The sequence below is a fragment of the Patagioenas fasciata genome, chromosome 14 (assembly GCF_037038585.1).
Source record: "Patagioenas fasciata isolate bPatFas1 chromosome 14, bPatFas1.hap1, whole genome shotgun sequence".
In the NCBI taxonomy this organism is placed as follows: domain Eukaryota; kingdom Metazoa; phylum Chordata; class Aves; order Columbiformes; family Columbidae; genus Patagioenas; species Patagioenas fasciata.
Genome location: NC_092533.1, coordinates 5,276,091 through 5,289,132, shown reverse-complemented (window position 1 = coordinate 5,289,132; position 13,042 = coordinate 5,276,091). Strand labels below are relative to the sequence as shown.

Below are 13,042 nucleotides of genomic sequence, written 5' to 3'. Positions count from 1 at the left end.
TATAGCCATACTTACAGATACAAACTGTGTGTTTCTTAGAGTGTCAACAGACTTAAAATAACCAATTAGAATAATAAACTATAACTATTGTATTAGTTCCTCTTCCTCGATAAGAAGTCACTGACCACACTTACCACAGTTACTCTTATTAATGGTCACTTTCAAGAAAGGTATTTATCAGTGCAGTGTTTTACCCGAGTATATAAGGACTTCACAAGGTATCCGACAGATGGCATTGAGTAATACATTTGAAAGCGCATCGCCAGTAATCCATCTCAATTCCTTGTTTATTACCTTTGCAACTTTCTAGCACTTTTGTCAATAAGATATTGCTTCTAGCAGTGTGACTTTATTCTTACATTAATATCCCAAATTTATCATAAGGTTCTAAATTTCCTCCGGTCACGAAAATGTCCCGTTGAGCCATTTAAGCTCCCTGCAACTACATTCTTTATCTGTAGCCTGGGAAAAAAATTTTTGCCCTATATCCCTGAGTGTTTTGAGATTAAATTCACTAAAGTTGTCAAGTAGGTCACTGATGAAAGCCAAAACAAGAGAGAGAAATCTTGTTCAGGATTTAGGTGGATGGGAAGGGGAGGAGGGCACAGCGGTGCAGAGCTCCTATGCTGTTGTCACAGCTGTGTCCCAGGTGAAGATGCTGATGTGCCACCTCTGGGAGAAATGCCCTCCCTTGGCAAACAAGTCTTGTGGCTTCAGGCAGTCAGAAGACAAGCTCTGGATGCTCAACCGAAGGGAAATACAAATGTTAGCTTCAGCATTTTTTATTCTACGCTTTGTGTTCTTTTAAGGGATAGAAATTCCTTCTTGAGCATTTTTGGTCCCTAACCAAGTGCAGCAGCTAGTGATTGTGTCATTATCCCCCGGTGGTTCTTCTTTCGGAAAGAGAAGTCCTACCCAGGCAGTAACAAACACAAGCTTCCAAAATGGCCAAAAAGCTGTAAGAAAAGTCCCGATTGCCCTCAGAGCCTTGTGTGAACAGCAATGGAGAGCTGAGTCCTTCTTGCTGCCTCTGAACCAGCCCGACTCGTGAGGAGCTCACTGGTGCACTTCTAACCAGCAGCCCTTGCTGATAGAGAACATTTCACTGAGTTCTTTATTTTCACATTATTTTAACATAGACTGTTCCCAGTTACCATCTCCTAGCATGCTGCGATCTGCACACAAGCGTGCCAAGCGTGGTCAGGGCTGTCCCGTGGGACTGGGCAGCTGCTCCTGGCGCCGGCTCCATCCTCCTCCTGCGACTTGTTTATTTTCTTTGAGAAGTTCCTAGGGAGCATAACCAGGGCCTTCTGCCAAACCGTGCAGACACCCACTGGAAAACATAACGTGTTAAAATTGACAGCGTTGCGTGCTCTGCTTGTCCTTGCTTGTTCAGCCAGGCAGGAGGGAGTGGGTATCGCTTCTTACTCTCGCTGGCGTTGCTGCAAAACTGCGCCCAGGAGCAGCTCACCTCCGAAATGCACGTGGCCTGGAAGAAGGTTAAGCGTGGTTGACAATAAAGGAAAACCAGATCAGAGACACTTAGTATTTATTTTAAAAGATTTCATTATTTAGGTGATCTTGGTGCTGGTAGGAAAAAACAAAAAGGCTGAGGTGAGGTTACGTGCAGCAGATAATAAAATAAATAAGTATGCAGATTGTGAGTCACTTAATTTGTTCCTGCTGGTGTCATGTTTTAGAAAGGAGCAGAAGAAGAAAGAAGTGCCGATATCCTCAACTAAGGGTTCTTTCTGTAATGAAGTGACACACAGAGCTATGTTCTCTAAAGGCCAAAGCACGGTAGGAGCAATCGCTTTCCCGTGACTATAAGACTCGCTGTTTAAAAAAGTATTTTAAAAAAGGCACTGCGTCTTGCTCTGTTGTAGTTTGCCAATGCCAATAGTATATTTTTGCCTGTGATTCTTGGCTATTTCACATAACTGCCTGATTTTCACGCACATAATATTGTTCTCCTGACTTCCAAGAGAATCTCTTGGCATTTGGCAAAAGTCCCGTATGACTCAGTAGGCACTCACTCAATAAATAATTTGAAATTAAAAACACCCCACGCATGAGTTCTGGATATGAAAAAATGCCATTTTATGTTTATTTTTCTCAAAAAGTAAACAGGAGGAAAATTACATCGATGTTTTCCAGTTACTTCACAGCTCAAGAAATACAAACTACCATGATGATAATTTTGGAAGTTATATCAGGAAGAGCCATCTTGTGGGATGTTTCTGGACTTGGGTTGTTGGCTGGCAAAGCTCCTAGTGTAATGCTGTGTTAAGGATCATTATTTTTGTTCTAGTAGACACTTTTGAATGTGCACTAAAAAGTTGTGAAGAAGACAGGGCCTTGAGCATAATGCACCTTCTGGCAAGGAGGCAGAGGAATGCAAACCGCAGGGAGAAGAGAGAGTATCTGAAGTCTGTATTGTTGGCATTTGAAAGTTGCTAAAATTAACCTGTTGTTTTATAGGAGCAGGATATATATAGTTTCTTAGCTGCAGTGCTGTGACACAACAAGGTGCTGGAGGGAAACTTTGGGAGCTCTTCCTTTAATGCAGCTTTGTCGTGTGCCTGTAGGTGGGTGTCTGACTTTGTGCCTCAGTTTCCTCTAAGAAGTTGTCCCCATGTGTGAACATGCAGGCAGTATAGTGTGTGCCATGCATGGATGTGGCAGCATGTGTAAGGTGTGCTAGATGCCGATATGTTAGTACTGATGCTAAATACTTTGAGGCTGGGAATTTAGGGAGGAGTAAATGATGACAAGTGACTGTTACTTGTCCCGTGGTCCCCCGTCCTGAGCAGTCACAGCGGAGCATTAGGCCAAGACATGGGGGTGTGGTTGCTTTTGGTTCTGCATCCATGTCCCCCAACAAGGCTCCGGGGAGTGCGTGCTGGGTGTTTCCTGCCCATCGTGCCTGAACAACAACCATGGCAGCCTCACAGCCACAGGTGTTTTCCAAAAAACCCCCATTTCCCACCTCTTTGCTCTAGGGCCAGATAGCAGGTGGGTGTAAATCGGTGGAGCTGATTGAAATCAGTAGATGCACTTCACAGATCTGATCCCATTCTTTGCCCACCATTCACTGTGGCAAGGGACCCTAAACATTCCCATATATTTTCCTCTATGAATAATTATTTGCTGGCAATTGTTCAAACAGCAATAGAAGCAATATACTTATTTCAGCCTCTTCGGGAGCAGCGCTTTCAGTTCTCTCATTTCTTTGCTGTCCCCAGAGCCTCCCTTGCTAATAACAATGTCATATACACTCTGTAGATAAGTCTGGAAGACAGTTTAAATTATTTTTAAGTATATTCTGATAGTGGAAGAGCAAAATCATATATTTTTGTGACAAATACAGCTATAAAAATTCTGTGATGGTTCCTTAGCCATGAAGGCAGCTTCCTAACAAGGGGACTGTGGATTCCTCTGAACACAGATAATTTGATTTTAAAGCAAATTACATTTTACCTACCTGTGCAAATAAATTGAATGTGCCCAATCTCCTATCTCTTCTTGAAAGTATGAGTCTTGATTATAAAATAAAAAAGAAAAAAAAATAATTAAAATAATTCCTGAAGCCACTCTGCATCAGTGTAGTTGGAATCACATTTTGGAAGTATATTTTATTTCATGATATCTGTTTATTGTTTTGCCTGGCAAGCCATTTATTTTCTGTTTGGATCTCGTTGCGTACCGCTGAGGTCTGGGTTTATCTCAGTTATCTATAAGCATCCAGAAAAGACGCCTAAGTCACCTTGGAGAAGCTGCACAGCAGCCGTGAAGAAGCACTTTCAGGGAGTGATTTGGGTGCCGAGTGGACTCCGTTGCCATTTTCTCACACCTGACTGCAGAGATAGCACAGATGATCGTATTCCAAATGCAGGCTCATCAGTTATATTCCTACTATTAGCTGAATCCAGGCTCAGAAGTGACTAATTGAGGTGCTTTGAAAACATTCCTCCCCATCCACCCTGTTTTCTCTTGGCCTTTGGAAATAGCGGGGATAGTAAAGGAAAGTAAATGAAGCAACTGAAAATAAGGATCCGCATCGTGATTATCCTGACTTCGGAGGCTGATGTTGCCATAGCAGCGAGTATATAGTGCAGGTGCGGTGGGTTTTGAGAAGGTCAGCGCAACAGGCACCTCCTCTGAGTTCCCTCGTAGCCTGTAAATCAGTCTGCTGAGATGGGATTGTCAAATGTGCCTTGTAGACAGGGCTTGCAAGGGCGGCCACAGCCCTGCTGGGTCTTCTCTCCACCTCTGCTTGTGTTTCTGGCATCTTGAGTGTTGGTGTGGACCCTGAACAGGGGTTTGAAACCAGAGAGTGGTTGCATGAGCCTTATTTCTTTGAACAGACCTGGTATTACGCTCTAATTAGTGCCCCTGCATTGTTTTGGCACATACACATCAGATAAAAATGGCCCCATTTTCAAGAGCTCACCTTCAGAAATGCCACATGACACCTGGTACTTTCCTTTTCATGCCGTCAGGCCTTAATATGCCAGCTTCATTGCTAAATACTGGATCAGTCAGAAAAATCTTACTTCACAGTTGAAGTACAGAACACGAAAGGGATCCCCCTTCTCCCCTGGCAACTTTTTCCAATAATATAAAGATGAGTGAGTTCAGTTCAACCTAGTTGTGACTTGGAGGAGCAATGCCACAGACGATGTTGTGTCCGAGATCTTTGTAGCTTAAAATAGCGTTTATTCTTTCATTCGATGATTGACAGACTATCATAATTCAGGAGTATTAGACCATAATTTATAAAACTGGTTTCTGAAACCCCTTGAACTGTACAGTGAATTTATGTGCTGATTATATTATTACATTGCTGCATTAATAAGACTACTTGCTCCTATGAGTATAAGAATTCTTTTATCCACTTCTGAATGAGCACAAACTTCTGCAGGATGGGACTTCTCCCTTCTAGTTAGCATAATTATGGCAATGAGCTAGACTAAAAAAGATGGGTAATTCAAGGAATACATTTGGAATATATGTTGATGATAAGATGTGAAACCTTAGTATTTTTGTTGGAACTAAAAAGCAGTTGAACGCTCAAGAGAACACGGCTCATTTTATAATGCTTCGGTGCCAAAGTGCTCCGTAACTGGGAGTTGGGAGGTGTGAAAGGCAAATTTTTATCTCTTCTCTGCTGTACCAAAGGAAAGGGAAATTATTACACTAGAGAGGAATTCTGCATATGATGGTTGCGCTGTAGTAACAATGTTGGGATTCATAATTATTTCCCTAAAACGCCTGCTAATATTTTTCCTTGGAAAAATGTACTCTCAAATGGGATGACTGATTTCATAAAAGACGTGGTTTTGTTGTGCCACACGTATGGTCATACTTCAAGTAAACTCACTCGCAGTTTGCTTGGAAAAGAAATACCTCCTGCCTAAAGTAGTTCCAGCAATATGCAGTAAATCCTGAGCTGAGCTTTCTTCAAGCTCTGGCTGAACAATTGGTTTAGAAATTATTCCAGCACTAGTTTGGGGCTATTTCAATGAATGGGAATTAGTTGCTTGGGTCAGTTGTAACTTATTTGAAACAGTAATTGGAAAACTATGTTTGATCCTGTTCTTCCTGCTTTTTAAGACTGCTCCTAACTTCCACTAAAGTCAATGCATGAGTTTATTTTGCCTTCAATGACAGCTGCTTAGGGTTCTTCAAGTAATCTTCATAATAAATGGCATTGGCTCCAGTGAGCACTCAGTGAGTGTAGAAGGAGCTGCTAGAGCGGAAAAGCACTGCGTGAACGTACCTGTGGAAGATGTCCCTAATGCCATCATGGCATATGTGTCTGCTGGGAATAAAAATCAGGATTTTCTGCATTGCAGCTTGTTGCCATAACTGTGAGATGTCCTCTTGGTTCTTGTGCTCTCCTCGTTGTATCCTCTCTTCTCATCTTCTGCCTCTTTTTCTGCAGTCATGCAGAAGAACTGATAAAAACAGGAGTTCCCACTGGGAAAGAAGGGCTCTGAGCTTTGCACAGGCTTCATTTGGGCTGAATCTTACATTAACTGTAGTGGTCTGCAGGCAATTTCCTCCACTTGTATGAAATTCCTTGGTAAGTTAGCAGCCACCTGACTTTCCTGTAGTTATCACAAATGACTTCACACCCGTGGAAGTAAAAGTGTCTGCCTAGCTCATACGACTTTAGCAGCAGCTTCTGGAGGTTATTTTCCAGTGGCTGACTCCCACCACTTGTCTTTGCTCATTCCACTCCATGTCTCCCTGTGACTGATTACTGCAGAGCCAGGGATTATAGAGAGGTGTCTTCTCACAGGCTGTCATGAGCTTCTGGAGAGAGCCTTCTTGTGAGTTAGCTACTTGCTAGTCTTGCAATTTATAATGTTGGTTTAGTGCAGCAATTTGCTGCAAAGATTTTAGCTGTGCTTCCTCTGTGTCTCCCTCCTTCCCTGGAGAAGGAATATATAGTGTTTCAGTGATGCAAGGTGCTTGGAGTCAACCTTCCATCACCCACTGATGTCTCAGCACAGCTCTTCTATGCTGTGCCCGTCACCTTTAAATAAGACATCTGACAAGGACATCTGAGGTCAACAAGCAGACAGAAGAAGAGGGAGAAGGATACCAGTTGTGGACATGAGACCTCAAAGTGCAATTCAAAGCGCAATTCAAAGCATAAGCATGTGTCCATGCCTACAGGGGTATGATCACATCTGCTGGGTAACGCTACTCTGGCTTGGTTTTCTGTACTGTCCACACAAACCTGAGTCCACAGGTGAGGTCTCAAAACAATGTCTTATGGCCAGAGGTAGAAGGTGTCGCACCTTGGAGTGTGTGTCGCTCTGGGCTGTGCTGGTTCTACTGGTGTGTGTTCAGCGCTTGTGACTTCCATAGGAAAATATCGCTGCTGATCTACAGATGGTACTGGGATCTTTACTAAGATGACAAATTAACTGAAGAAAATGAGGAGGAGGAGGGAGGGCAGATCCTATATAAAGCAAGTAGGTGTTTGAGGCTGTGAAGAACTAACAACAATGTGTATTGTACAGACCTTCCTTAAATCTGTGGAATCTGGAAATACTTAGTGTTAAGTAAGAGGTGGAAGAACAGCAGAGAAATCTTCCCCAGTAGGGGAAGAAAAAACCGGGTCACTTGCATTTGATATTTTTTTCCTAACTTTGGATGTATTGAGCTGTGTAATAACTTGCACATATCTGGAAGCGATGCAGAGCACAGCAATCAATAATACAAGCAACGATAATCAGGTGTTTCAGCCATCTGACATGAGCAGCCTCCAAAGATAATTCTCTCCCACAGGACATTGCCAGACATAACTTCAGTTTATTCTTAGTTAGAAAATAAATGCTTACCTGCTGTGCAGAGACAAACCTTGCCAACAGTTTTTCTCCTGAAAACTGAAAAGGGATGGAGGTGCAGGAGGTAGCATGGGGAAAAAACATGGGGTGCTGGTGGTGGGCAGCAGACAGCTGGAGCTCTCTGTGTTGCCCATCACCAGTGTCCCTAAAACCCTTCTGTGTTCAGAAATGATAAGAGAACAGAGGAAGGTAAAAATCCTTTCTCGTTCAACATGCCCAAAATGACATTTATGTTATTCAGGATTTTACCATTACTATTTTGTTTCCACACACAGCAGCCAGCGATAACACATACATTTTTATGCCCGCCCAGTACAAGTCATTGAATAAAAAGAGGAGGCACAGGTAATAAAATTGATGTGAAAATTTTCACCATACTCTACCAAACAGCCAAACAATTCAAAGCGGGTAGTAGTGGAGAGTTCCTGACTCTCTGGCTCCTGTTTGGAGCTTGACTCCTGGAAGCTCCCACAAAGCTGCTTATTGCCTGCATGATAAAGTAATTAATTCACTCTCCAGTGAGGAGTCTGCAAATATAAAGGGGAAAAACAAAGACTGTCAGGTCTCAGTGCATCAAATATTCAATACTGCTTTTTTTTTTCTTCCTTATTCACAAGCAGTGGATTGGCAGATCAGGATATATACCAATCACAGGCACAATGTTTAATAAAAAGTTGCTGTCTCTGTCACTCCAGCCAGCTTTCTGCTGCATTTCGCAGGTCACGGTCCATGAAATTTCACAGGAACTTTCATATATATTCTCTGTAGCAAACTATGGCATTTATTTGTTATTAAACCATATAATTTAGGGAAGATGAAGATGCTTTATCCAAAACAACATGTGAGGTAATCTTTCATGCAATGATTTTTTGATGTATGTGTATTTTGGGTCTCTATATCATTCTGCAAGCTGCTTATTTTTTTCTAATGGGAAATAATAAATGAATATGATCTAATAATGATTGTGCTATAAGAGGCCAGGACACTCATTAACTTTAAACTCAGATTACAACCTTGGCTTGTTTTTTGACCTGCTGACCCAGACTGTCACTATAAAAAGCTGTCATTTTTAATCATGAGAAACGTGAGCAGCAGAGAGTTAGTCATGGTAAGAGTCGGTGCTGAGCATTACATCCCAATCCCAAACACCAGGAAAGTCAAGAGGTAATGTCCGGAGGGTGCAGCTTTTATTAAGTTTGGCAGCCACAGGAGGAGAAAGGTGAGTGGGAGTCAGATGCTGGGAAGGATCAAAGGTTGACAAGAATAACATGGGGAAGCATTGTTTTGTGGGTTTTTTTAACCAACCCAGTCATTTTGCAAGAGAATATGCCTGCTTATATGATATAAATCAAACGTGTTCTTGACGTTTTGGTTATAGTACGTTGTCCTGTAGGCTCTTTTGGGTGTATAGGACCTGCTAGCTGTGAGCTAAGTGTCCCATATGTGTGTTTTTCATGTATAACAATCCTCTGGGGGATACCTGGGAGACAGAGGGTGAAGGAGAGAAAGGAACATAAACACACAAGAGCAGAGTGGAACGTGGAATCTGGGTCACTGCTCGGGATAGGATATAGTTGTGAGCCATCAAAATTGCTGGTTTTCCATAGCATCAATGGTGACATCATGAGTCCCTTTATTCATTGGTCCACATCACCGATAAATTATTACCTCTTTTCAGCTCAGGAGTGAACCCTGGAAGTGGTCAGAATTGCATATCCACAGCTGTGGTCATTGCTCAGATATATGTGGCATAGACGAGGTCGCATGACCTGCAACTTCTCTTAATGAAGCCGGAGAAGAGCCTGCAGTGTGAAAGCCCTCAAGGCTTTTTAACCTTACTGAAATATCTAATTTGGGAAAAAAAAATAGAGTTTTTTTAGCAGCATAAAACATGTGAAGGTCTGCAGATAGCTGTAATAATTCCCCGTCACTCAAATTGCAAAGTATACCACTATCAAAATTTAATCTGGGCTTTTTGGTGCATAATCGTATTTCACTCATTTTCCTTCATCCTTTTCTTTGAGATAAATGAACCTCTTTTGTGCCATCACCAACCCAGGATTCATAAACCAATATTTTACACCTGGGACAAGGAATGTAGCAGCTGTCACCTGATGACCCATCTCTCATTCCCCACCCTTCAATAATCAATAGCGGTTTTGGCATACGTCTCCAAAGTTTGCTTACAGATTTCGTTTCAAAGAGAGATGACAATGGTTGTTTTATCACCCAGCACTCCTAAGCCTGCCTTCGTTCATAAGACACCATGTTTTGGCAAAGATGGTCTTTACTTGGCAGGATACACCCTGCAAATGATGCTTGTTGGAATGGGAGAGCCTCTGGCAAGTGACCACCATCACTGCTGTGCTGTGTCTTGGATTTTTGTCCCTCCAAAGTCATGCCTTTTGGCAGTAGTTCATGGAAATCTGTTTGGGTTAGCCCTTCACCTTTGGTGACAGTGATTCCTTTTGTGGTGCTGGAGATGCACTCTCATTGGGAGGAAGAGGAAGTAGACAGATGTAGGGGTTTTTTGCAGCTGGATTAGAAAACATACAAGATTTGTGTCCAAATAGTGATTTTCCTGGATTTTCCGAGTCTTCTCTTGATCTTCTTAGGCCTTCTACCCAAGTGCATACCCCTTTCCTCTAAAATCCCTGAAACAGCTGTAAGTGAGGCCCTGAGGTGGCTCTTTTGATTTGGACTTTAGTGTTGAAGGACGAGCCGAGCAGCGCTTGGGATGGAGGCAACCTGGTCCTTCTCAATGAGTCCCTGAATTACATTATGAGATCCTCTGGAGTCAATATGACATATCCATATTTATAGATCAGTAATTCCTCCAAATTACTACTCCTGCTATCCTTTAGCCTGAATAACCCTTGGCTTCAACATCTCTCTCTGTAACATGAATCCTGCTGCTGTAAATGCTGATGGGTTTGTCCCTCATTGGGATGTCGTCCCCATGCTGAGCGCCAGCTATTATAAGTTTTGTGATTATTGTATTCTACCTTATCTTGAAAGCCTGAGGCATCATATAGCATCATCTTCCTGCTTCTGTAATGTGGAGAAATGGGGGGGAAAAAAGGAAGTTGAAAGTTTCCTAAAGGATATGTTTGAGGATTGTCATGCCTGACTACCCAGCTCGTGGTCATTTCCCAATATTAATTTATACATGTGGAGACATATCTTTTGCTCGTGTCAGTCTCAAATTCTAGTCATGTCAGTCAAATTTATGCTAAAAAGTATTATTCAGATCATCTTTTCTCAGGAAAAAAAAAAGAAACCAACAGTTTACCTCAGTCCTTTCAGACTTTGACAATCACCCTGAATCTTAGAAATAATACCTTGCATTTGTTGTGTTTTCTATTATACATTTACCTCTGCAGTTCCCTTCCCACACGATATTTCTTACACACACTTACCTTTCTAAGCAATTACGACCTAAATGACCCTAAATCCCTCATCTTAGTAAAAGTTACAACTTTCAGAAGCTAAAGGTGAAATATAGTTTGGTCCAATTCTGCTGTGTGCCAATGTATCCGTATACCTGTCTTATTGCATTGAAGCCATAAGAAAAACTCATATAAAATTTTGACATATATTTTCTTTGTTATTATGGTTTGTCAGATGTTTCATTACATCTTGGACACACGTAACTAAACAATTTCTAGAGAAAATGGGCTATTTGCAGTTGTCTGCTGGAGGCCTGCAGCCAACACTTCATGCTATTTGTCAAGAAGCATTTTGCAATGGAAGCACAGGGAGTGGTGGGGACTGGGGAGACGCGGTGCGGGGCTGGGGACATGGTGAGGACTGGGAACTGAAACGATTAAATCCAAGTGAGGAGGGGACAGAAACGCATGTTACATCAGTTGCTTAATGCCTTGTCAATACACTTTGCAAAGGTTGTTTGAAAGGCAGGAGAATGACCCAGGAGACCCCAACATTTGGATGTAGAGGTTCAGATTGCTGGGATGTTCTTGGGCTGCACAATGAGCAGAGCAAGGGCTCCGATCCTGAGTTGGTCATTAGGGGAGAGATAAGTCAGGACTTAGCCCAAGACAGGAGGGCAGTCTTTTGGAAACGTATTCCTGTTGTATAGTTGCCTCTCCCAGAGTAATTTTTTGCATAAGTATACATTCCAATAAAGCTATGTAGCATCTTAACAGTATTGAAAGCTCAGGGAAGACTGTGAGACTTGAAACTAAACAAGTTTTCACATCTTTTTGCAATAAGGGCAGAAAGCACTACAGAAAACTCACCAGAGAGTCTGTATTTTGCAGAGATTTCCCCAAATAATGGGTGAAGAGTTCCTTACCACATTTTATTGTAATACTCCTACATAGCCAAACCTGAGGCTGTCAGTTCAGTGGAATTAGTCATATATTCTGTATATTAAGTTCAGTAGAATTAATCACATAATCTTTGTGTGGATTTGCTATGAATTAGAACATATATTAATATGCAAGCATACGATTAATATTACAGTGAATATTTTCATGTTAACACAGATCATTGCAGCGTCTGAGTGGGGATTACTAACTCGAAAGAACATCTTTCATCTGTGTAAATGGTTTACTGGGGGGCATTGTGGAGTGTTCTGAACAGAATATGTTTTCACAGGAACAGAGCTAAAAGGATAACACGAGTATTGCATTCTCTAGTGCCTCCCAGTGCTTTACATGTTCTCCTTTACAAAAAAAAAAAAAACATCAGCTATTTGCAGCTTGGTAAATTTAGTAACTATAACTAATGGGGTTGTTTCCTTTTATGTGTGTTTTAGGATGGAATGGGGAACCTGAGAATCACAGAAAAGGGTCTAAAGCTTGAAGGAGATTCAGAATTCTTGAAACCTCTCTACGCCAAAGAAATCCGGTCAAGACCAGTAAGTTGTCGGGAAAGGACTGAGCATGTTTCTGTAGCCCGAACAGTAAGAAACCATGAAGTGGCAGGGTGGTGGGGATATTTGATCAATTACTTTGGCTACTCTATATAGATGTAATTTGGTGAATGAGACGGTGTTGTTTGGGTACCTCATCCACATATTACATCCTCTGGGCAGTTGCAAGGTTGATATAGTTCGTAGCTAAAATGCTTCCTCTGAAATTTCACGTTGTCTTTTCATCTCCTTTTGAGATAAATCATAAACAACCCTTGACCAAGAGACCTGATATTTCCGAGGCAAAGGGGTGGCAGGCAGTTGTGAAATCCAGGTCACACTTGACTGGTCACTCCTTTTCTGCAGAGAGCAGAGCGGTGATGCCTTGGCACAAGGGCCTGATCTGTTGTTAGCTGCCACAATAAACCCGTTTTACGTGCTCAGCCCTGTTTCATGTTGTGTTTTAAAATTATGTGCGGTTAAAATTCAGTGCTGCTGGGAGAGATTGTTTGACAAAAGTGGCAAGGGTGTTAACAACTGAAAATGAGAAAGAACCCAAGTGTGATTGAAATAGCGTTTTCATAGCACTTCATTGACTGTCAGTGACTTTTGCTCTTTCTAATACAATCCTGTTTGTCCTGAGCGGCTTTAAAATAACTGAAACGATTATAGAGAGTTTCCAGGATACTTCTCAGAAGATGTCATCTATCTTGTTTCCTGATCCAAAGTGTTAATTTGAGTCAGATACCGACCTTTCATTTTGATAACAATGGCAGATAGCTAATTAAATAAAGTTAACATC

At 41.8% G+C, this 13,042-nt stretch overlaps 1 protein-coding gene across 3 annotated transcripts in view; it reads left to right on the top strand.

Annotated features, from left to right (window-relative positions):
• The window catches only part of SGCD (sarcoglycan delta), a 317,216-nt gene that overhangs the window by 234,467 nt on the left and 69,707 nt on the right, over nt 1-13,042 (top strand). For all 3 annotated transcript variants that reach the window (XM_071814693.1, XM_065849345.2, XM_071814694.1), the window contains one exon: nt 12,145-12,246. In XM_071814693.1, the coding sequence (XP_071670794.1) occupies nt 12,145-12,246 (102 nt within the window). The remainder of the gene's footprint in view (nt 1-12,144; nt 12,247-13,042) is intronic.